Source organism: Strongylocentrotus purpuratus, unplaced genomic scaffold, assembly GCF_000002235.5.
Source record: "Strongylocentrotus purpuratus isolate Spur 01 unplaced genomic scaffold, Spur_5.0 spur5_scaffold_6, whole genome shotgun sequence".
In the NCBI taxonomy this organism is placed as follows: domain Eukaryota; kingdom Metazoa; phylum Echinodermata; class Echinoidea; order Camarodonta; family Strongylocentrotidae; genus Strongylocentrotus; species Strongylocentrotus purpuratus.
In genome coordinates this window covers 21,229,695-21,255,171 of record NW_022145612.1, presented here as the reverse complement: position 1 = coordinate 21,255,171, position 25,477 = coordinate 21,229,695, and the positions used below count along the sequence as shown (strand labels likewise).

Genomic DNA, 25,477 nt, shown 5'->3' with positions numbered 1-25,477 from the left:
TCGAGACATCTAATGTGTATGTAATATAATCTATCATTTGAATGCAGTGACTAGTAACAGTAACTATATTAAACAGTAAAGTTAACTGCATACATCAAATCTGTCGGGAGTGCAAAAATAGTTTGGCTTTAATAGGAAGTGTAAATAAAACTTTGCATAGTTCGGTCCCGAAAAATGATTTGACTACGGGAAAATTCAGACCTGTGCGATTTTAAGTTATGCAGAGTTGACTGTACTTCCTTTTCCATAGTTTGAGTTCTAGAGGCAAGACAAAGAAGTCATCAAGAGCAACAGATGTATAATGATATTTCATTATATTTCTTAATATCAATATTAATAAAATTACATTTTTATTTAACACAGCACAAAATTCAGCCAAATAATCTAGAATTTTTTTCTACAATAAAACTTGTTAATTTACTACCACAGAATATGTTAACATAGGAAAGACAACAAAAAATCTTATAAAATATACATAAATCATCCTTAAAATAATGTCAATTCAATTAGAATGTCACCCAATGTTCTACATATATTTACTAGTACCCAATATTCTATATGAAGGCACAGAGTCTAATCAGCATGATGTGCATGACACTGTCTTTAAAGTTCAGTTATCAGGATTAATATGAGCCAAGAACAATGTTTTGTGTAATGCTGAAACTTCACTTGCAAAAAAAAATCTGTGTACCAGTACCTCATCTCTATGTGTTTGATCATACAGCAATTCATTCTGAGACAATTTAAACATGATTTGGGGTACTTTTCTGATTGAGATTTGAGCATGCATTTTGAATACACATGAAGACAAAGACTGTAGACATGGTAACCAAATGCACAATAGATAAACCTCAGTCACACCAACAAGACGACAACAAACAGAATACACTATTACATTACTAGGAATGAGCAATAATTGGTCAGTTTGGAGTTGGTATGGAATAAGGTGGACAGTGTGACCGAGGTATAAGATATCTACAAGAATTTGATCCAATGTTTCTGAGAAGACTGAATACAGAGAATTACAAAACGTGATCTTCTGAATTCACATGTTTTTTAAACAGAGTTCTGGGGAAGTTAAATTCAGCCTTGACCATAACCTTGTACATTCATTTCCCATGTTTCTCTACTAAACTTTTCATAAGTTTAGTCTTATTAGAAATTTACCATCATGGAATAGTCTATTAAAGAAGTTGGCAATCCTCAACTTTGCTCATAAAAGAGAAAATCATTCTCTAAAAGTTGTCAAAGCTCGGATCAATTTACATTGTGAAATACCTGCATATTGATCCCCTTCCCCGATTTAAAATCTGAGGTCAAAAAGAAAGAAGTTGTGTGGTATCACTTTTAAATATAAATACACTACATATATATATATAATACAAAAATATCAATGTTGAATTAGAACACATTTTAGTTTGTCATATATATTATTTTTTTTTTTTCTCATTGCACTGTTCTTCCTCCGTCATGTTAAAATTTCTGAATGGCAATACCAAAACGAGCCTCGTTGCTATCTCGATGAATACAAACATATCTTTGTCATTAATATTTCTAGAATACTTTGTACTCGTTCTTTGTAAACTGCATCAAATAAAGCATACCAATCTTAGTTAGGTATGTCTTTTCTAAAAATAATATAAAGAGTGCGATGCAAATGATTTTACCGACACAATATCGCACTTTATAAATGCATGACAGTGAACCAAATTAGATGTGGATTTATATCATATAAATGTATCATAAAAGTATAATAAAGTCATAAATACAAATTTAATATCTGTTGATGACTTACAAAAAAAAAGAGTAGTAATTGTGTTGATGGCATGTTTGGATAATAAACTACATGTGGAACTACAAATAAGGACTACATAACGTACATTTCCTCACATGGTAGAAAATTTATCAAAAGATACAACTACATGTATTTATTAATGTAAAGCGTTGTTTACTCACAATGTGAAAAAATGCCTCGAAAAAGCCACTGTGACCAAAAACACAACAACCCACTTTAACGTCCTCATGACTCTCAAAGAGCAAGGTTACAGTGGGAAGATTTCTAAAAAATTGCCGAGAGTAGGGCCAGATAATCTTCATTATTAAAGAAAAGTACTCATTACATGAATCTTCAAGAGGAGTCACTTTGTTTTAACAAAAAATAATCTGTAAAAAAAAATGACATTTTCAACATGACTTGGCAGTTTGGCAAAATGACATTAATCTATGAAAATATTAAATCTCTAAAATACAACTCTGACATGGAAATTTTTAAAAAGTCACAATTATCAATAAGTACCATAAACTACATGGTCTTAAAAAATGTCTGACCATACATATATATATATATATATATATATCAGCAATCCACAATTTCGAGAGAAGTCGTAGTTTGTTTAAATCTTTGAACAACTCCCCAAATTTATACAGGAGTATCAGCCTAGATGAACAACACAAAAAAAAAGGTTTATCCAAGATGACAAAATGGAGTTCTCGAAAACGAGCGAAGAATTCATTTAGTTGTGAGCATTTGAACTGATATTGCCTCGTAAGTACTGCTCATGTTTGTACCCGTTTTGGGATGCCTCGGCCTTTGAAATATCACGTCAACGCACATTTTCATACAGACAGCAACACGCTTCCAAAAGAAGGGTTACTTTGCAGGATCATTAAAAATAATACTTTCTAAAGATGTCCTTCATCAAGTCCATTGGAAAGCCTGGACGGAATGTCAACATTTTCTTGCTTTGTTATGTCCCATTGCATTTGGCGATCTCAATAAATCTCTCAATTTCCCCAATTAAAAAAATACAAAACAGGATTAACGATTATCCATTTGATCTGTAACTAGCAAGTGAACCATAAGTTAAAAATATTTGAACGACAAGCCTATAAAGTTTTAATTTGTTTTTTAATATATTTGACATTATCAAAAGTACAGAGCTGTGAAACAATATGTAGTATAATGGATTGACAAAAACAAAAAAAATCAAAACATTTGTAATGTTTTGTGATCATGCGTTATACCCCTCTTAATACATGTAGGTGTAAAACATAATGAAATTAAGCAAAACTATTTATTGTGAAAATTGTGACTCTCAACGGGAGTAGTTCTCTTTTTTAAACGTAAGAAATGCCATAAAAAGAGAAGAATAAATAATACAAATGAGCAAATACAGAAGGAATCTACAGAAAGGGGAGGGGTATGAGAGCCTGACCTAACATCCAAAAGAATATACCGGTAGAAGGATGAAGGAATAAATAAGTTCTTAAAGAACACAATTATCACAAAATTCATTTCATAATTCTCATACCACTCCTGGAATGTAAAACTGGCGAAGAAGCATAAACGTAGCAGTTGTTCTTGTATCAGCTCTCTGTGTAATGTTCATATTAATGAAAGACAAGCGGAACAGTGACCTGAAGGAGAGATCAGAAGATGGGAGGCAAAGCACTCCCCCTTTTCTTCGGAACTGTGATCTTGAAAGGTTCTTCATCATCTGAAGATCCCTGGTCATTCTCTTTCTCCCGTTTCTTGACAACTACCTCCTCCCTCCTCGGTGACTTTTCTTTCTTCTTCTTTCCTTTTGCTTTCTTCTTCTCCTCCATCGCCACTTTCTTCTTTTCCGGCACAAAGTCTTTCATCTCGGGTGGCTTAGAAGAAGAGCTTGGATTCGCATTACCTCTGGCCTTCACTGAGGGCATGGTTGATCGTAATGCACTGATGTACCCGTTAACAAATTGCAGCAAATCTTTGTTGTCGTGTTGATGATGTCTATGGGTGATGGCTGCTATGAAGCGATGCACAAGCCTTTCTTCTACATCGTTAGAGACTGGTCTTAGGCCTGCAATCGTCTTCAGGAGGCAATCAAGGGTTAACTTCTGATACTGTTTTTTGAAGAAGAAAAAACCCAGAAGCATAATTGTTAATCCTCCTGAGAGATTTTGTAATTTTCAAAGTTTAATAATCCACTTGTTCAAACATGAAACACAATAACCTAGATTACTGTCGAAAATAGTCCACCTTTAACATTGTGAAGTAATAAATCCCTTTGTCAATCATAATAATAACGATGTTAAGTTACTTACCTTTTCAAGCAAATTTAGAGATTTCAGCAAGTCTCCAGAGTATTCAACCAGCTTCTCTACATCTTTTCCCTGCAAAACTGGTTCCTACAATAGAAATATAATGAAAGATATGAAATCCCACATAATGCTCATCAAAAAGATTTCTACTATTAAATATGGGATGCCATAGATTTAGTATGCATGGAACAAAGGTGTTTAGAAACTCAATAGATTAACGGCTGAAGTACAAGGTAATGAAATTCCATGTGTATTTTTAATTTATCATATTTGCAGATGAGTTGCAGTTTGTATTTATTGAGGTGGCTTAACATTAGATATTAGGTAGACTACCTTGAGATGTTCCAGCCATGACCACATGAGGGCAGCAAGCACAAATGGATCTTCTTCTGTCGCTACTATCTTCCAGGCCGACTGACTCTGGTTCAAATTATGCTTGAAAACAAATGAAGAAGAAGAAGAAAAAATTTACATCAAATGTATTCTCTCTGATTCTAATAACTTACCAGAATTTATTAAAGATGGCATAACATGTATACAGATTTCCTTTTTCTAAAGAAAGGCCCAGAGTTGAAATAAGCTACAACCTCAATTGCTGATAACTGTCATCATCGATCCTTAGCCGAGATCATAGAGGGGGGGGGTATGCAGTTTCAAAATAGCCTGGGCTAGATAGGGTTAATATAGGGACATGTCTCAGTAGAGGGTAAACAAAAAAAGGCTTTATCAACTGCATCATTAATTGACATTGTGATTATTATTTGGAGGACATTTTATGTGCTTACCTGTAATGACTCGACTCTCTGCTTTAGATTCTGTTTCAAAAGACACAAAATATTATAACATTGCATTAACATATGATGAATATATCTACTGTACAATGTATTCACCCTTCCCAATATTCTCAAGTGGATGTCTTTGTTAAAAATTGTGAGAGTGATCATCACACCCAGAGTAGATGAGAGAAAGATACATGAAGAGATAAAACAAATAATATGTAACCTATTGACAAATAATATACAATATATGGGTTATGACAGTCAGTTATGACATTTAAATGCTTCCCAATCAAATTGACGTGTATCTTGATTTTCTTTGGTAAGATCGTGATCCAAATACTTCTTCAGACAGATTATCTAATTGCATTTTTTACATTAGAATGATCTTTTGATTTGATAATTTGTTAGTCTTACCCGTAAAGCAGCAGCAACTCCGCCCTCTTCTCCTACATCTTCCTGCTCATCCTCCTCCTCATCATCATCCCCGTCCTCTCCTCTTCCTCTGGTATCAAAACCCATAGCATCTGCAACCATTTCCACATCACCATCCTCTTGCATGTTCATTAAGGAAGGATTATTCAACAGAGAAGCACTAATCCTTAGTCTCGATAGATGTGATGCTCCTAACGAATCCTCAGAGTGGCTCGTCTTCAGTCTCTGAGCCTTTCCAATCGACATTGCATCATCCTCTGAACTCGACACAGTGGAGCCGTCGTTCAGATGCAGCTTCCTTAAGTCTAAATTTGGGCTCTTTCTCCCTGGTGGGACCGTGCTGTATGCCTCTGCAGCAGAAGCACTCAGCCCATTGTTATCACTCAACAGCTGAAGACTCAATCTTCTCCTCTCTTTCTCCTCTTTGAGAAGATTCTCCTCGGTGGAACGTCGTGTGTCTTTGAACACTCCTGGAGTGAACTTCTTCAGTGTGTCCGAGCTGTCTGACCTGCCCAAGCTGCATGTCGAGTGGACATCTCTGATATTGGCAAGCTGATGTAGACGCACACATACAATCTTGATGATCTGCATCAGAGAATGATTCAAATTTAAGAAAAAATGCTTCCTTTGTCAAAAATATAATGAGTCTGGGGTTTCTCAACAAGGTCAAGGTAATAATGAGATGAGCTCCCAAATGCCATGAATTTGGTCATACAAATACAATAATGAGCACTTCAGAAAATCGCACACTAAAAGAGAAGTTACTTGAATATTCAGTGTAAAATAGCTAAATGGGAAACGCTCTCAGCCGTCTCACCTGCATTACGCAACTTGATATGATGAAAGATTGAGGTTGGGACATTATTTATAGGCAGGGTGGCCCATAAGCAGGCCCCCAAAAACAAAATCCTCTGAATATAATCCGCATTTTGTAGTGAATGTTGACTAAGAATCATCAGAAGAATTATTTACTATAATTTGAACCAAGATTGATAACTTTAATGAAATATGAACAAATAACAAAAGTTGATTTATTAATTCTCATATTAAGTTGTGAAAACATAATCCAAGTCCACTAACCTAAAATGACCTTTGACCTTGACTATGTGACCTTGAATCTGTGTCATATGATTTGTGATACTTGATAACCTTTCGGTACAAGTTTCATGAAATTTGAACAAACACTTATGCTAATTATGCAAAAAATTCAAAATCTTGATGTTGATGCCTCAACAAAGTCAAAGTTTGCAGACCTGGGGGGTGTTTCACAAAACTTGTCATCAGTGACAAATGACAGTTTTTGTTATAAGCTACTGAAATCCTTGATTCTGATTGGTTATCAACAGATTTGACACTGATTTTTGTCATTTGTCATTGAAAAAAGGCTTTGTGAAACGGGTCCCAGAAATGACATTTAACCTTGATTTTGTGACCTGAAATTCAACTCACATGATTGGTGATACTTGATAACCTTTTAGTCCAAGTTTCATTGAATAAGCACTTATGGTTTCAAAATTATATTAAAAATTAACCTTGATTAAGTTTTTGATGTTGACACCGTCGTCGCCACCGCCGCCACCAGAAATTATATGTCTCGCTTTTGCTATGCAGGCGAGACAAAAACCAGATCAATGTTGCAACTCAGCAAATGCAACTGCAAACGTTGTGTCAATCATAATAACAATGATTTCAAATAACTTAATCTTTTAAATTTGTTATTATATCATAAAATATAAATTTAAATAGCAAAAATAATAAACATGAGTCACAAGCCATATATCCGGAATATATTGAAGCCATGAATCTAATCCTTGAATTTTTATTGCCAATGTTACCTTTGGTATATGCTTCATTTCTCTGCTCTCAGCGCCGTGGAGGAGATGTTTCTGTCTGTTTATGAACTGTTGCAATGTGAATGGAAAAGAGCATGGATCACTGTGGATAGAAAAAATAAAAGCACAAAAAAGACATATCATTACATGTATTCGTATAGTTCAGAAAAGTAGATGAACTGTGATAATACAATCAATATACCATTTGTTGTTGATAAATCAGTTCAATTATCATTCCCCTTGTCTTTGTTTACGTGTAAATTGAAAGAAAGAGCTCAAGTTCTCACCATAATGAAAACACCACTCGAACAGGAAAGTTATTCCCCTTGTCTTTGTTTACTTTAAATAAGAAGGGCCTACAACATATTCCTACACTTATACTATGATAAATGTGATTGAAAGAGAGAGACTCAAGTTCTCACCATAATGAAAACACCACTCGAAGAGGAAAATTATTCCCCTTGTCTTTGTTTACTTCAAATAAGAAGGGTCTACAACATATTACTACACTTATACTATGATAAATGTGAATTTAAAAAGAGACTCAAGTTCTCACCACAATGAAAACACCACTCGAAGAGGAAAATTATTCCCCTTGTCTTTGTTTACTTCAAATAAGAAGGGTCTACAACATATTACTACACTTATACTATGATAAATGTGAATTTAAAGAGAGAGACTCAAGTTCTCACCATAATGAAAACACCACTCGAAGAGGAATGAGAAACTGGGCGAATTGTTGACAACATTCTACCTGCCCCTTTGTCTGAATGGAACCTGGCCTGAAAATGAGAAAGAATTCACGAAATTAATTTCTTCTCCTTTGTGCTTAATATACCCTGCACAAAATCAGGTAAAGAAATAAAGCACTTTCTACATGCTTTAACAAATTTGACTTTTCTTCTCCAATTAATACCATGCAGAAGTGCTCTATACACTAATCCATGAGGAGGCATAACATACAAATGATTTCTACATGGTTCTACATGTAGCTAACCAATGCCGGCCAACGCAGTTGAATTGTGTAAAATGAACCATGTAAGAAAACTAGATGGGTGTTCAACTGCACGCAGTCGAAAATGATGCCTCCGCCATGGAGGAATTTTACAAACCAAAACAGAAGCAATTTTTAAAATTCAAGTTTGATTGCAATCCATATCCATTAAAAGGTTCTCAGAATATCGTGATTACGGCTATGTTTCATATACATGTATGACCCTTTGAACTTTGACCCTAAAATCTAATCGGTTCAATGGCTCTGCACGATACAACATGTCCCGAGCTTGATAGTAATCCATCCGTCGGTATTGACAATGCATTCACAAGATAGTTTTGCATACATAATGAGCCCCATGACCTTTGACCTCATGACCCCCAAAATCGAATTAGTTTATTGGCTCTACCAGATACATACATGTATATGACCTAAGTTTGACAATAATCCATAGATCAGTTCTTGAGATAACGCGATCACAAGCTATTTTATCAAATAAAAACTTGTTGTATTGCCCTTTGCGACCGACCCAAAAATCAGAAAATCTATGGTCGGCATTTTTAAAAAGTCGTTTTTTTTTAATCCGTTTTTTAGATTTTTTTAAATTAATGAATAAAATAACGTGTACTTTGTTTGTTTAAATGGGATATAAATGCATAAAATCAAATTATTCCAAAATTTTCACTCGTGCAATCCATGGATAATTATGAGATGAAAAAGATATCAATGGAATGATAACGATGTATTAAAGCACTAACAAAATATCAGCCAAAAGAGGGCGGGGAAAAAAGAAGAAAAAAACAACATTAACATTCAAATCTGAAAAATATCGACACAAAGAGGGCGATAAAAAAAAATTTAAAAAAAAAATAATTTCCAACTGACCGACCCATGTTTTGGCACCCAAAGGGCAATACAACAAGTTTTATTTTAGGCCTTATGGAGATAACGTGATCATGAGAATGGGATGTACGGACGGAAAGACAACCAGAAAACATAATGCCTCTGGCCACTTTGTAGCAGAGGCATAAAAATGTAATTAAAACTTGTTAAGTCTATTAAATTACCTTTGAGAAAAGTTGTATTTCTAGCACAACTGGAAAATAAGTTGTCTTGGTGTTCTGAGAAGTATTACAAAACAGCAAGTTTTTTTTAAAATTGTTTATTGTTGTTGGTGATTTTGGCAATATTGCATTGATCTGAAGTAGAGTTAACCTCAACTTTATTAGGGACTTTCAGATTGAGTGGACGAGAATGGCATGAACGTCCACTGATCATGCGTGTCTATGGCAAGCCGTTTTAACATTTATTCCTATTTCTTGATATCCAGAATTCATTTCTTGATATCAAGAATTACCATTGCTTTACGACAGAAAATCATATATTGATATCAGTAGTTAAATTGTTGATATCAAGAAATAGGAATAAATGTTTAAAACGGCTTGCCATGGACACGCATGATCGGTGGACATTCACGCCATTCTCGTCCACTCAATCTAAAAGTCGCTATTACCTCATTTTTAAATACGAATATCACACTTGACATGTATACATTTAAAACAAAAAATTAAATCAAAAGAGAAGCTAAATTCTTACCTCTTTTCTCTCACAAAGTGGATTGCATGATCTCCATCAAATCTCTTAGCATATATCAAGTAACATGCAATCAAGACCCCTGTTCTACCTAGACCAGCATGGCAATGAACACCAACCTAATGCAACACAACAAAAAAGAGTTGACTATTTAGAGGAACTATTTAGAGGAATATATCAATTGGTTTACTTTTTCCGGTCCCCAATAGCAATAACATATAGAGGGCATTTTGTTTATGACCATGTTAATTATTACAAAAGACATTGGAAGTAACCACTACATGTACTAGCTTTTTCCTTTATCGAAGGCAGTCAATCTCAGCTTGTAAATTTGTCATACTTTTCCTTAATTCTGTTCATGTTTGATTATTACATTTTGTTCAAACTTCCATTTTATGCAGACGAGTACAAGATGCAAACATCTTGAATACATCTTTGTACATTACTCATATTCACATCCAGCCCTGTTCACATCATTCTGTAGAGATACATGAGGGTATATAATATTCTTCTGACTACATACCAGTTTTATAAACTGTTATTGTCTATCTGAAAGAAAGCAACAAAAGCTGATGAGATCATACAATTGGCTTCCCAAACATTGTAATGATCTCTGTTAGTTCAACACGTTACACCAGGGCCTTGTTTTTAAAATAAAAAGTTGCGATTGCTGCAAATCAATCACAAGTTTATCTCTTATGTACATGGTTGCGATTGATATCAATCGGAAATAATTTGCGATCAATATTAACTCTTTAAAAGACGGGGCCCCTAACCTACTTGCAAATCACTCTATCCACTTCTAAACAAACAAGAAAACTAGCGGCGACATACCTTTCCTTCCTTTACTGCAAATGTCATGACTTTGACCATGTCCAGTATAAAGGTCAAGGATTTAACCCCGTAGTCATCCCATCCAAAGTTGTAGAAGAAAACTGTTAAATCAAAATACATTGGTAGAAAGTAATCAAGAAATAAACAAATATGGTATTGTTAATGATAACAAAAATATAAATGTAAATGTATATGCCACACATAAGAAACTGAGGGAGAAGTTTATAAACGGTCCTTTCTCTCTACTCTTGGTTCCGTATTTGGACTTAAATTTGTAGAAAGTAAACATTAATTCATGGCCAAAGAGATCACCATTGAAATGCTTTGTTACAAACTGCAGGCTCTAAACCATGGCATGTTATCAGTCAAGCCTTAGGCTGCTAATGATAGAAGTAGGCAGACTGTGCTTTAATGCTAAATCTCGAAAATATGAAATTAACTCATCATGAATCACTATTTTTGGGATGGGTGAGCTATAACATCGCGCAAGCACCTGCACATTTATGCAAACAAAACAATGACTAATAATATGAAACACTGGGTAAGCCCTTACTGTCATTTTCCATGAATTCCTCTTGATCATAAGAGAACCCTCCTGGCTCTAAACCTAGCCCACAATGAGCATGCTCTCCTTTTGTCTGAAGATTTATTACTGCCTTTATTCCATGTCTGTTTGGGACATAAAGAAATAAAAGCATATCATAGAATCATCCGGCAACAGTATATGAGCACAGTATGCATCACGCATACACATGATTGAGACAGCAGATAAAACTTCTACAATATTCTAGTTAACTCATTACTGAAGAGGTGAATGTTATTCAATTTTAAAACAAAACTTTTTACACAAATGTAAAAGCGATTCTGGCATGTTATACTAAGGCAACTTTTGTAACCCTTGGAAGTGAATATAGATGATTGCAACATTTCTCAGTAAAACCTACACCCCTTCTAAGCCCAAGAGCAGGGCTGAGTCACAGCACAGCTAGGGATTCATACACAGAAAGGAGCTATCACACATGCAATAATGTTTGAATGATACATGAGATTAAGCTCCACCCTTTTTCTTATCATTACAAATTATTGCAATCACATAATAAAAACCGGACATACATACTTCCGCCCCCCCCCCCTCCTCCGGGAACGGAGGGACCGCATGCATGTTCCCAAAATCTCTGGCTCGTAACAAAGAAAAAGATCTACCGGTACCTGTATTGACTTTACACACAGGACTTATGCTGAAAAGGGGGGGGGGGGGGGGGGTGCTGAAAAGGCTTGTATAAGAAAAGAAAAAGATCTACCCGTATTGACTTTACACACCGAACTTATGCTGAAAAGGGGGGGGGGGTGCTGAAAAGGCTCGTATAACAAAAGAAAAAGATCTACCTGTATTGACTTTACACACCGGACTTATGCTGAAAAGGAGGGGGGTGGGGTGCCGGGAACACACTGAGAGGGGGGGGGGGGAATACCCAGACGGGCTTATTTTCGCATTTCAATGTCCATAAACAAATAAAATATACTGGGTATGTAGAGGCTATTACTTACTCCTTGAATTGATTGATGATATCATATTTTTTCACAGCTTCTGTTGATGGTCTGGACATGGCAAGAATTCTCTTGGTCACCCTAAATAGATGAAAAGTTAATTTTAGAAAAGAAACTATAATCTCAGTAATACTTTTGTCCGAATTTCATCAAATTTTGAAAAAGCCTGAAGCCAAACAAGATCTACAATTCACATAAGAACATTTTGGAAATACATCAAAAAGTGATTGCAGACATTGAATCATTGAACTGTAGGGTTCCTTATCATCTGTATTTGAGAGAAAAGCATAAAGTTGATCAGTATTACAACTGAATGAGATTTACTTACACTACAACCAACACATTCAGATAAAGTGTACATATTGCTGCTTTGAAACAATAACAACAATTATACTTCTTTTCTTGCTTTAAAACAAATAAATTATTAAAAAAAAATGAAAATGCACTTGAATATTATGGCAAATGCTAGTTGTCTATTTAATGTTTTACTCTTTTACTTGATATTCATCCTCAACAGGATGTGAATAGCTTAGTGTTGTAAAATATCTTTTAAACATGACATTTGTATTTTGATGATTGTCTTACGATACCATAGAATTTGTACAACCTTCATAAAGCAAACAATATCAGCTCTTTAGCTGCATATCTTTGTTTTGTTTTGTCAATTACCCATGATATGAGATTCATAGCTATAAGCCTATATATCAAATGGAGGAATTAGAAAAGGAGGAACCAAAAGAAGGGATAACTGACACATACCAATGAGAAAAGAGTCCTTTTATTGCCATCTGATCCTCGCTCCACTTGGAAGGGTTGTCATACTTGCAACCTTTGCCACCACAGAACATAGAGCATTGCATGGAACCGGTAGTCAGAACACGGAGACTGTTGGTCAGCTTACTGTACTTGGCTGTAGGACGCTGGGTGGATCCGATGTGGGCCCCCGTGCTGCTGTCCATATTACTGCTTGCCTCAGAAGTCATCTTGGAGTCTCGTAAATTGACAGATCCTTGAGTTTGTAGGGTCTACATCTAGATGAATAGTTACAAAAATCAATTTTTGAAAAAACAAAATCAGAGACAAACAATGTGCAAGAAAATTGCGATCTATTCACATTATCACATTTTTTGCAACCTTGGACAAGGACAAGGAAAATGGCAATCATTTGGATGGGAACTGTACAGCAGACTAAAAGTTAGAACAGGAGTTAGAAAAATAGAACTCTATAAATAATATTCTAAAACTAAGGAGTAACGCTGTTTATGGCTAATTACGTGTAACATTTATCATTTAAAAAGTAGTGTAACAAAGTAGTGTAACAAAGTCTGTGCAGCACGTCTACGCATACTTCATTAGACCAAAAATTTGTCTCTTTCATTCGTGAGCCTCTGATTTGGGTAGGGTCGGCTCCTCTGTTTAGAAGCCAGCCATAGGGTCTGCTGTCAGAAGTTGGTGGTAGTCACGTAACACCAAAAGTGCCACCAAACATCAATGAATGACGTCATCTTCCTTCATGCACAGTAACAGTTTAAATAGGGGTGCAAGAATTTCAACAAGGACGGAGCTCAATTTCGACCAACAAAATACTGAAAAGGACATCTAAATGCATCATACAGTCAAGCTGGTAAGGGGAATAGATGTATATTAGCCTAGATCTAGGCCTAATTTTTGCGTGTGTTGAGTTAGCGACTGTAATCTTCGTTTTAATACGGTCGCTAACTTAACGCTCGCACCCCATGCACCGTCGTTACGGTATGCAATTCACTATCAGTTTGCCGTGAATCCTGTGAGAAAGTGTATAGACCTATTACAAGTCTTCGTTTTTAGGAAAATACTCCAAAAAAGATAAGAAAATTGACACGAAACAGGTAAAAAACATTTTAAATCAAGACCATTATTTGAACAATTGATGAATATTTGGTCGATTTTTGGTATGGATCTCCACGCCAGAGTTACGGGTCAAAGTCTGGATATCATTCTGAACTAGCGCCATTACAAGTTCAAGTTATTCAAACAAAACGTAGAACAAAAACATTTTGTTGTTGTTGATAATTACAAAAATTGATCCACACACGTACACACAACTTACTGGTGGTACGACGGAACCGGCCGAGGCTAGATGTACCGCGATACAATCAGGCTGCTAGTGGCAGAGCTAGCTGCTTTCTAGCATCGGCATCATCGCGTCCCATGTAACCGTTAGTTACAGGTAAATTCCATCATCGTTTACCGGTTTCTCGTTCTCTATGAAGATGGTGGGGATAAGCAGTACGATAAGACAGTAGTAGTCAAAACACAATTGTTAACAAAATTGACGTTTTTATTTACAGCAGTCTTAATAACTAGGTATTTCTCCTTGATTCTGGACCAGACTCGGACTTGAGCAATTGACATCGTCGATTGGGTAGCTAAGCATATCGCTTACCGACCAACTCTGATGGAATCGACTCGCTCCGATCCCGTAAAGCAAATGTGACAGATACTACGTGCATAGGTACCATATTGGCGACTTGTCTTTATAGACCGAAAAATGATTGTGCGACTTTTTTGTGGGCTAGTTAACATACACTCTTGCATATTTCTCGATCTCGAATCTTATAATTATCTGTCTGTGATTTTGTATGCTGTGCATGTGCTGCATGCTGTGACATATCAATAAACGAGCGAGCGAAACATAATATGCATCCCTGTCATTTCAGGCTGATAGCTGGGGGGGGGGGGGGGGGGGGGGGACTCAGAGAAGAAGAATGATAATATTAAGAAAAAAACATGAGAAGGAGAAGATTGAGAAGTAGAAGGACTTTAGGAGAAGAAGAAGAACAGGAGAATTAGAACAATAATCAAAGATAATGTGGTGACTTTTGATGATGACGATGCTGAGCTGAGCCGATTATAACAGTAATATTATAATTATTATTATTATCATCATCATTTGGTTATATATCTTCGTTATTTGCCACATTTGCCACATTCCACCCAGGTGAAGTAAATGGGTACCTGCATAGGAATTTATTCCTTTAAATGCTAGAGTGCCGTATGGCAGCCGTGCTAAAGCCAGGGTAATAATCGGGAGCGCCAGGAGGGTCAAATCTGACTGACTGAGCGCTATACAAGAACCCACTATTATTATTATTTGTATTTATCTTTATCATTATTATCATCGTTATTATCTCATCATGAAATACTGAAAAAACTTGCAATAATTAAGTTACATAATTATATCAACTGTAAATGCGAACGATACAATCGAGTGGGGGTATATCAAAAGTTGCTTCGTATGTCGCTTTAAGTTAAGGGGCTCATGTTATGGAAAAAAGGAAAGTGGGCCACTTATCAGAAGGGAAAGGGACACCTTTTAGAATAGAAAAAGAAGCTTGTACTGTCAAAGTAAATAGGAAATTGTCATGGGTGTAAAGTGTCACTTTTCGCACCTGAAAAGGGGCACTCACCAGAGATGAAAAATAGGCACTTATGAGAATGGAAAAGGGACATATATTATAAGTAAAAGAGCCATTTGTCGAAGAAAAAGAGGGAAGGGGCTACTATTAAAAAGGAAAAGGGGCACCTATAGCAGGAAAAGCCTATAAAGGAAAAGGGCATAGAAAGGAGATCGAGGGGGCACGTACTTTTAGATTTGAATATAGGGGCAATTATCAGAGTTGAAGGGGGCACTTATCAGAGCTGAATAGGGCATTAATTAATTCAGGCGCGGATCCAGGGGGGCCGAGCGAGCCTTGCCCCCCCCCCCCCCCGGCGTCCCCGCAAAAAAAAAGAGAGAGAGAAGGAAAAGAAGGGAAAGAGGAGAGAAAGGGAAAGAAAGAAGAGGAAGAGAAAAAAAAAAGGGGGGCCAAAAGGGCCTTGCCTCCCAGCTGTTACCTCCCCCCCCCCCCCCATTAAAAAATAAGAGAGAAAGAAGGAAAGGGAAAGAAAAAGGGAAAAGAGGAGATAAAGGGAAGGAAAAAAGGAAGACAAAAAGAAAAGAAGGGGGATATCAGTTGCAATTTTCCCGCCAACAAGTTGTAGTTCGGGGGTTCGGGCTTGGGGTGACATATGCCCCCCAAATATAATTCAAACGTGGTTTATTTCTAATTCGATACCGGCGATTTACAAAATGTTGCTGAAATGTCATAATTTTTCCTCAATGTTTTGTAAATTATACTTTTTTATACGTTTGTTGGAAAAAAATAGTGACTGCCTTTGTCACAAAACAATGTGTTATAATTTGCTCATCTGACCGTGATTAACTGCCTCCCGGATTCCACCTAGGGCCCTAAGGCGGGCACCTGGATGCTCATCTGACGGTAATTTAATGCCTAAAACCCCTGAGCTCCTGGGGGCTCCGCCTCCTTGACCCCACACCAATTAGTGACCTGCCAGTGTCACAAATAAGGTATAAATATAATGCTCATCTGACGGTAATTTAATGTTTAAAACCCCTGAGCTTTTGGGGGCCTCGCCCCTGGATCCCACACCAATTTGTGTCCTGCCAGTGTCACAAAATAAGGTATCAAAATATGCTCATCTGACCGTAATTAAATGCCTATACTCCCTGAGCTTCTTGGGCTCCACCCCTGGACCCCACGCCAATTCGTGACCTGCCAGTGTCACAAATAAGGTATAAAAATATGCTCATCTGATCGTAATTAAATGCCTATACCCCTGAACTTCTGGAGGCTCCACCCCTTAACCCCCACAGGGACTTCCCCCCTAGACCCCACGCCAATTTACGCAACGCTCTACCCCTCCCCCACCTACTTAAATAAACGTTCAGCGGGGCCTGCATGTAAGAGTGGGGTGGTGTGGATTTTTTTTGGTCTACCCCCCCCCCCCCCCCCCACCGTCCCCCAAAGTTTTTGCTCATTTCGCCACTGCCGGTGTCACCATTTCGTACCAATATTTGGCTCGCATAATTTCAAATTCGGCCCCCCTAAGAAATCCTGGATCTGCGCCTGAATTAATTTGTAGTAAAGTGGGGCACTTTGGCCCTTTAAAAGTGGGTGGGGGCCGTTGTGCCCTCCCCGGCGCGCCGCATCTGAACATGACTAAAAACTGTCACAAAGCCAATTTCCATGAAAATGTGAAATACTTGTGTTATCGGTTACTCTTAACATTTTCTTTCTACTGTATCTATGTTTCTTTAACTTATAAGGAATTTAAATTGTATGAGATTAATACAAATTTTCATTACGGTAGAATAGGCCTATATATTTTATTCTATTTGAACCCAATTTTGGCTCACTCGATCTCAATGGTTCTTTGTCCTATATTTCATCATCTCATTGGCCTAAGTGGAAATAAGCTTAATACATTTAGATGATATTTTACCTTTTGATAAATTACAGGCCCCTGATTAAATTCCAGTTGTTACAATTAAGAATAAAAAGGGAAGGCCTATACAGAATCTGATCGGTTTGCCAAGAAAAACATTTCGCAACAGCTATTAGTAGAGGCCGGTTGAATGGGAGTGTCGCTTTCCTGATAATTTTGCGTTTTCTCTTTCCAAATTCAATTTTAGAGGACGAAAAGGGTGAAAAAGAGAGGACTGTTTTTTCATTCTTTATTTGCTGACAATAATGTTCAGGAAATTTACAATCAATGAAAATCATTACAAAAATACAAAAAGGTACTTTCAGTTTTGTTCCTTTGCAAAAAACAGGACCCGGCCGGACTCCTTTACTAACAGTAGTTCTGAATTTTACAACGTATGTGAATAGAGGGTGGGGTAGGGAGGGGGCTACACCTGATGCACTCACACACCTCTCTATCAAACGTGGAAGAAGCATTAGTGCATTTAACTTCTGAAGTTGAATCAACTCTTTTTCAAAAATAAACCTGAGCCCAGGGGCGGGTCCAGCCGGCGGCAAGGGAGGGAACCAAATAATGAGCACTTATTTTTGTTGTGTGTGTGACCCGAAAATTTGAAAATCGCGCCGGTCGATATTTCGCTCAACATCCACTCCCCCCCCCCCCGCCTTAAGCCTAGGGGAGGGGACCCGTCTTCTATTTTGTAACAACAACAAACAAGTTTGAATGAACGTGTTTTTACCCGTTTTTGCCAGGGGAGCGTGAAGGTGTTTAACCAAGTGTTAATTATTGATTATCATTAATTATTACTCCGTTAGGCGTTACATTGTACTATTTAAGCTATTATATATACTAGTAATACGTTTCTGAGATACTGAATTATTTTTTTGCCTACTCCTACCGAGTAACATAGTATAAACAGTAACATAAGTATAATCCAGGACGAGTTAGACATTCAAATGGGATTTGTTTTTTGCTATGGCATAATTCTTTTTTTATCTCTCATTAGCACATTTACATCTGTCTATGGTTTTTCTTGTTTCCATTTCTTTTTCTTTCTTTTCCTCCCTTTCTCTTTCTTTCTCTCTGTTCTCTCCCCACTCCCTCTTTTATACTGTTTTATTTCACTCGCCGTTTCCTCTCTCTTGAACGAGGTCTTCAAGTAATAACTTTACAAATCTTAGTAATAAAACCCTGGAATAAAACAATCAAACCACAAGTCCTTACTGACAAAATAAACGTATAATTGCCGCACACACCGCATAATTATCACAAGACTGAAATAAACAAAAGTCCACTATTCACAATTCCATACCAACTTTATTTGAGCAAGCATGCAAATTTCTGAAATATCATACATGCGCTCACTTTACATTCACCACTGCTTAAAGAATAACAACAATCAGTCACAACATTTTTTTTCTCTTTATGACAGTACCAAATGATCTGGATTATTTTATTTTATTTTACTATAATTATGAATACACACATCTGTTAATTCTCCCGCTATCAAGTTCTTTCCATATTATTGTACCACTACCATATGTGTGATTAAATTATAATGAGGAGCTCACACCATCTCTAAACAACTAAAAAACAAATACAAATGGAACTCACCGAGGGTTAATTTGAATTATGTGTCTGATTAATAAAAGACAAGACTGGACAAATGTTCACGGGAAAATTATTCACAAAAGTCAAGACAGCATGAAAAGCTGACTATACCATGCAACTTTCACAAAATAGTATATGTACAACAAATATAAACACTTTGCTTAAAAAGACAATATTATTTCCAATTTGTACAATCATGTTGACAGTTTAAAAGAATATTCTTTGATAAGTAATATAGACTATACATTTATCCATGAAAAACATCACCTGCCAATAAATTTTGCTGTGAGTAAACACTCAATTACAACAACAAAAATTGTATTCATAATTACACCCCTCAAAAAACCCTGCTTCTTCAATCAAACAATTTCTTTAAAGCATAAATTGCCTTTTTTGACATGCTTACAAAAAATAATTTTGCCATGAAGCCTACTTGGCACGGTCCATGTAAGACATACACAAAAGTGTTATAGATATATCATTTCATAATTTAGTATCAGAAATATGATTTTCATTTCGACTCATATTTCTGAATATCTATTTTCAAAAATGTCTTTTGATTTTTTATGATTATACATGTGGCTGTGAAAAATCCAATTTCTTTTACACTTTCACAAATGATCACAACAAAATGAATGTAATACTATCAGATCATATTATAATCAAACAAATAGAACCAAAAAATAGACAAAAAATAAACTAGTCCTAAACTTATTCCTGTATTGATGCAGCAGTCATTGCACAAATTAAACAGAAGTCCTACTTAGAGAAGCTTCATTGATTACTTCCACTTTCATTACAATCAGGACATCACATCTACCTCTAAAGTGATGCTAATTTCTGTGAAACAAATCCTCTTTTCCTTTTATTTCCACGACTTCAATCAACTCTTGCTACCTGTTCCAACCACACCAAAGCCGTTTGTCATCAACCACTAGTAGGATCATTAAGCAGGCATTTCCTGTGCCGATCGAGGTGAAGCACAAATTGGTGCTGCCAGGCATGCATCCCCCAAGTGACTTATTACAAACCCCTAAAGCAGGTAGCTGCTTATTCATAGCTTTTGTGGCCGGCTTAAACCATATTTTTACAGCACTGCATTGTCATGTCTTCTTAGTATTACCCCTCCTCCTCTATACCTCATCATCCATTCAATTTCTTGGCTTTGCATTTATCATTTTATCCCAATTTATATCGCATTACTAAAAATAAATGTAGCTGCACATAGGTAGGTGCACTTAAGAAAAAAAACAAATTTAGTAGAGATTCAATATTAAAATTTAAAAATCTTAGTTCTTAAAGATTGTTATTTTGAATGAAATTACACAAGTGATTATTTTGATGTTGATTATCAAATCTCTTGAGAATTTGTTTTTATCTTTGCTTTTATTTGAACAGTTTAAAGAGATTCATCCATAATTCTGGATGATATTTTTTTCTTCACATCTTCAATAACTGACAAGCTTCCACTGAAAAATCTATGACAGACACCAATAGAGTCTGAATGAAATACATTATACAAGTGGAATTTGAATAAAACTCCTTTATACTAATGAATTGAATACATATGTCAAGCTATTTTAGATTCAAACCCATCAGCAATTTTAAAATAAATACCACAGCTCTGAACTAAGATATCAATGATACACCAACATAAACAAATAATAATAACCATAGACTTACACAATTATAAATATATATACTCATAAATATAATCTGTTTGCTGAATACATTTCTTTACAAATAAAACAAAATAGCATATTACTTACACAAGATTATTATGGATGACCTGATAAATATCAACTCTTTAAATCAATATTACCTGAGTATAGGAACAGAAATGTAGCCCTATATCAGTTTACTACAATTCACTGCAAATCTCAATGTCCCATTAGATGTTATGTCAACAATTTTGACATTTGCTGTTATGGTTATTACATGATTTTGGTCAAAAGGGCCAAGAGGGAAAATCATTAGCTCTTAGCAATAGCAAATTAGGATACAGATGATTTCATTCACAGTACAGCAAGCCTTTTCTCAATAGAAAAACGATCTGAAGACAAAATTTTGGTACTCCTAAGGGAAATTGTCACAATGAAATATCAAGATAGACATATAAATCTCATTTGCATATTCTATACATTGTCATAATATAATTTCTATTTTTGCATCAGAATTGAAATTCAGTAGGGTGATATATGCAATTAAGCTGCGCTTACACACTAAAAGAAAAACAAACAAATGAATATGATGATGGAGATGAAAATTTAAAGCAAACTAAAAAAATCAATACTAAATAACAAAAATACATTTTTCAAAATAAACACATTTCAAAATATGATTCACAGAGCAAACTAATCTAATCAAAACAGAGATCTATAACCTATTGTGCTGATGTCACTTCAAGTTTCAACTATCGTGCATGCACGAAGCAATCCTTAATGCTGTGATCCAATCTAAATAACTACACAATTGGTACATCAAGTTCAAGTTCATCTATATTTACTCCACAAGTTTTGTTGTAACCGACACAATGATCTAGCAACTCATGACATGACTTGGCACTATCTACAAGCACTTCTATGGGCTACATGCAAAGATAACATGCATGAGTAAAAGTCACTGATTATCTAGATGCTTTGTATGACATAAAAATAATAGTATTTTTGTACTGGAGACATCACAACTTGCACATTACAACAACAACAAAAACAAAATAGAAAGAGGGAAAATGTTTCTAAAAAAGTGATCGATAAATAATGACATGTTGCAATATTCACTAATATTCTTTCCATAGGCAGAGCTTATGTACATAACATAATAAGAGTTCCTTCGGTGTAATTACACTAGCTATAATTACAATATGCTCATGAGAGTCAATTATATTTTTAATGATGATGATGATAATGTATTAAAAACTATTTGCAAATCAATCACTATTGATTGATGGCTAAGCAGTGTGGAAGGCTGTCAGAAGCTGTTCCTGTAAACTACTAATATGTGATGAATTCTGATATTGTTATAAGTCCTCTTTGGATTTAATCTTAACCTGTTGACTTCTGAATTCTCTCATTTCTGAAGGCTTCATATAGGAGCCTTGAGGTTTCAGTAGGTGTTGGTTTAAATCTACATTGAAGCAGATTTTATATGAACAGATAACTTCATACGGTTACCCTGGCACTTTCAAAGGGTATCAATACTGATTACACAATCAAAGAAGCATTCACTTCTGAACCTATTAACATTATTATTTATTGTATATCCTACAACGGCTTCAATATGTCAGAAAAATTTAAATGGCACCATATCAATTTGGCAGAAACCATTCAAATTGAAGCTGCAAGTGATACCTTAAATCTTATGAATGATTGATATTGCTTTCCTTTGAAAATTTTGGTACAAAATTGAGACACTGTAGCTAAAAAAATACACAAAAGCAACAGTTATCAAAACTTGAAAGACATTTGGGCCAGTATTCTACTAAATTATTAGTAGAACATGGGTTTTTGCTTGGTCTAAAGTTAAATTAACCCCTTAATTACCAAATTATCTCCTTGCTATAGGCTTGATACAGGGACTACCCAGTTCCCACTGATAATGGGCTAAAAATGGACCTAGGTCTAAGTTTTTCCTTTGTTCAACATGACCAAGCGCCAGTGTCAGATTTAACTGAATCAGTAGAACACCGACCATTGACTCTTATCTCATCTCTTAAACAAGTATTTTCACAAGATGTGCACTGATTGTCAGAGAGGGAGGGAGGAGGTGGATGAGAAGGAGGCTTCAGAGGGTCATTCAACCAGACCTGATTTTAATAAAGAGTGTCACGGTCTGCCAATCCCGGCATGAGATCACGGGAGAGGGAGAGTCACTGATCCCAATCACTGTCGTTGCGTCAGCAGGCCTCTTCCTCTTGCTATCTCTCTGCCTTCCTTTTGATTCTCTGCTCTGAGGGGTACCTCATTTGCATGACCCAAACCACAGTTTGCATCACCATAACTCTATACCCTCTATACTTAGGTACTAAATGGTCAAGTAAAGTACATAGAGCATACACTAACGGCTGCCCTAGACACATCACTGTCACATGAGCCTCATATTTTAACTCTGGACCCCCATTTTAAAATTTTAAAGGGGGTTAATTAATAATTACAGACGTCATAAATTTTCTATTCTGGAAATCCTACTGGAAAAGAGTTACTAAGCAGTCCTGAGTAAGTGTATGTTCTCAATGAAACATATTGTGGTATGGATACACATTAATAACAATTACTTCATTGTTTAGCATGACAACTTTTGTATTTGCTGTACATGTATACAAGTTTGGTGTCCTTTCTACATATGGCTTCAAAGTCAAATTTGAAGTGTACCAATCACCTACATAATGTTTTGTGCACAGCTACAGCTATAGTAACGAAAATAAAGAATACGAATAAGCACCGCCATGGAACACAAGTGGGAGTTTGAGCGATCACTTATGGGTGTGTCGACTATTATACTCACAATTTACAGAAAAGCTATTTTCGGATCAAAAGTACACTTTAACAATTTGTAACTTCATCATAATTACTCATATCAGTATAATTTCATTGATTTCTAAGAACCTAAACCTGTAAAACCTTTAAACTATTACTAGAACTGAAAAAATGATCAGTTAGTAATTAAACATTAAAAAAATAACTCATCCTCAACACAATGTGATAGCTAAATATAAATCTCTAGAGTGGTTTAGATTTTCCTTTGTGTAAGAAAACATATCTTGATCTCTTTCCAGATCTAAGATTACATAGTACTTCCAGAATATACATTTATGCCGATTAAAACAGGAGACAACAATTCTTAAGATTAGTGGACATTCCACTACCAAAGTGTCTATGTTACAAAGCGTTAGAGTAATTGCATCCTGCATATTAATATGCCATACCTTACATGAAACTATACAGACCAAGTCATTTTCTTTTCAGGTTCAGACATTTGAGATTTTCTGATCATTTAGTCATGATAGGAAAGACCCATCAGAAATATTGAACATAGTTTCACTCCTTTTATGTTAATACCCAAACCACGGTTGCTTTCATATGAAAAGCCCTTGAGATGAACTTTGCCTTGGTAACCTCAAAATCGAAGGATGTAACTTCATTGATGATTGGTCCTTTTAATCATCATCCTCAGTCCGTTTCCATTTCTTCTAGGAGTAGTCTTGACTCACCATGCTTCATTACAAAGAAATCCTCCAGAGGGAGCCCTTTGCTCTCGAGGGCCTTTTTCATTTCCTTGGGCGGGTCCAGATAATGCTGCAGGAAGAAATGACAAACAGATTTACAAATCATGAATTGGTAAGAAACAAATATCAAGACGTCTGTAGCAGAAGGGAATGTGGTAGCTCTTGGAGAGAATTTGCCCTGGGAATTCGTACTTTGACGGAAATGTAATAATGATTTGTCATCCCATATGGACCCTCGTTATCCTGGTGGATCCCATTTTGTACGGGTACGAATGAGGCTCACCCTGTAGTGGTCGATTCTTAGTATGCCAAGGGTTAAGTTGTTTGGGTATGTTTACAGACAATGACTCAGATCACTGGAGATGGGTTCCACAGTTTAACAGGAACACCGCTCATCATGCATCATGCTTCATTGTAAGGACATAAATGTTGACACTTTCAAGACAAAGAATAATATGGACATGGATCGTGGCACATAAGATACAGCCCATCACATGAAATTGACGAGGGGGAAGTGAAACAAAAGACCAGATGAGTTTAATAAAGAGCACTAAAATAAAGAGAGAGGGGTTAAGAAAAGATAGTTTAAGGATGTAGAAGTTAAGAGTAAAGTGCAGAAGGAATGAGGGTGAATGAGGAAAAGGGGGGAAATGCAGCATATTGGAGATAATAGGAAAAAGACAAAAGAGAACATTGAGGGATGAAGGGGTAACATAAAGGGAGTGATGAGTTTGAGGGATACACATACTTAAAAGAGGGAACTAGGCAAGGGGAAGGATGAAGAGAGTCACACAAAAACTTGCTCTCTGTCTATCTACAGCTGTCCTCTGAAATATTAGTAACAGCTTTACAAGGTTAATGCATGTATTAGACAGGCTTGTTTAATTGTCTGTGACAGGATCCTGAGCATTACATCAACAATTAAAACACTATTTGAGTTAACTGACCTGAACAATTACTCACTGATCACAAGCCTGAATTGGCTTAGTCCAGGGGCCCATTTTAATCCTCTTTTCCTGATCACCTTCGTTGACTTTTGTAACCCTACCATCCAACACTTATCATTATTATCCTAATTTCATTTCAATCATCTAAGTTCTTTTCTCTGCAAATGTATTACCAAGATGCCACATGCATATATATACAGTAAAAGAAGTTTTATGACACCTGCTCTGTCAACAATTTCTCTGTGGTCAATTTTCTCTGTGATCCAATTTGTTAATTTACACCCTCGACCAAA

General features: G+C 36.0%; 2 protein-coding genes across 4 annotated transcripts in view; both read right to left on the bottom strand.

Annotated features, from left to right (window-relative positions):
• Positions 1–297: 297 nt before the first annotated feature.
• LOC100890521 (protein tyrosine phosphatase domain-containing protein 1) lies at positions 298–14,563 on the bottom strand. Its single transcript, XM_003725538.3, has 13 exons — positions 14,185–14,563; positions 12,855–13,126; positions 12,096–12,176; positions 11,101–11,216; positions 10,548–10,648; positions 9,717–9,832; positions 7,819–7,908; positions 7,130–7,229; positions 5,277–5,879; positions 4,869–4,898; positions 4,417–4,518; positions 4,087–4,170; positions 298–3,885 (listed from the first exon to the last, which is right to left on the bottom strand). Exons 2-13 carry the CDS (start codon positions 13,076–13,078, stop codon positions 3,430–3,432), a joined length of 2,103 nt encoding a protein of 700 aa, XP_003725586.1. The 5' UTR covers positions 13,079–13,126; positions 14,185–14,563; the 3' UTR covers positions 298–3,429.
• Positions 14,564–19,862: 5,299 nt separating this feature from the next.
• The window catches only part of LOC577498 (N-acyl phosphatidylethanolamine phospholipase D-like), a 32,914-nt gene continuing 27,299 nt past the window's right edge, over positions 19,863–25,477 (bottom strand). For all 3 annotated transcript variants that reach the window (XM_777722.5, XM_030973647.1, XM_011669726.2), the window contains one exon: positions 19,863–24,307. In XM_777722.5, coding sequence (XP_782815.3) covers positions 24,182–24,307 — 126 coding nt within the window. In that variant the 3' untranslated portion in view covers positions 19,863–24,181. The remainder of the gene's footprint in view (positions 24,308–25,477) is intronic.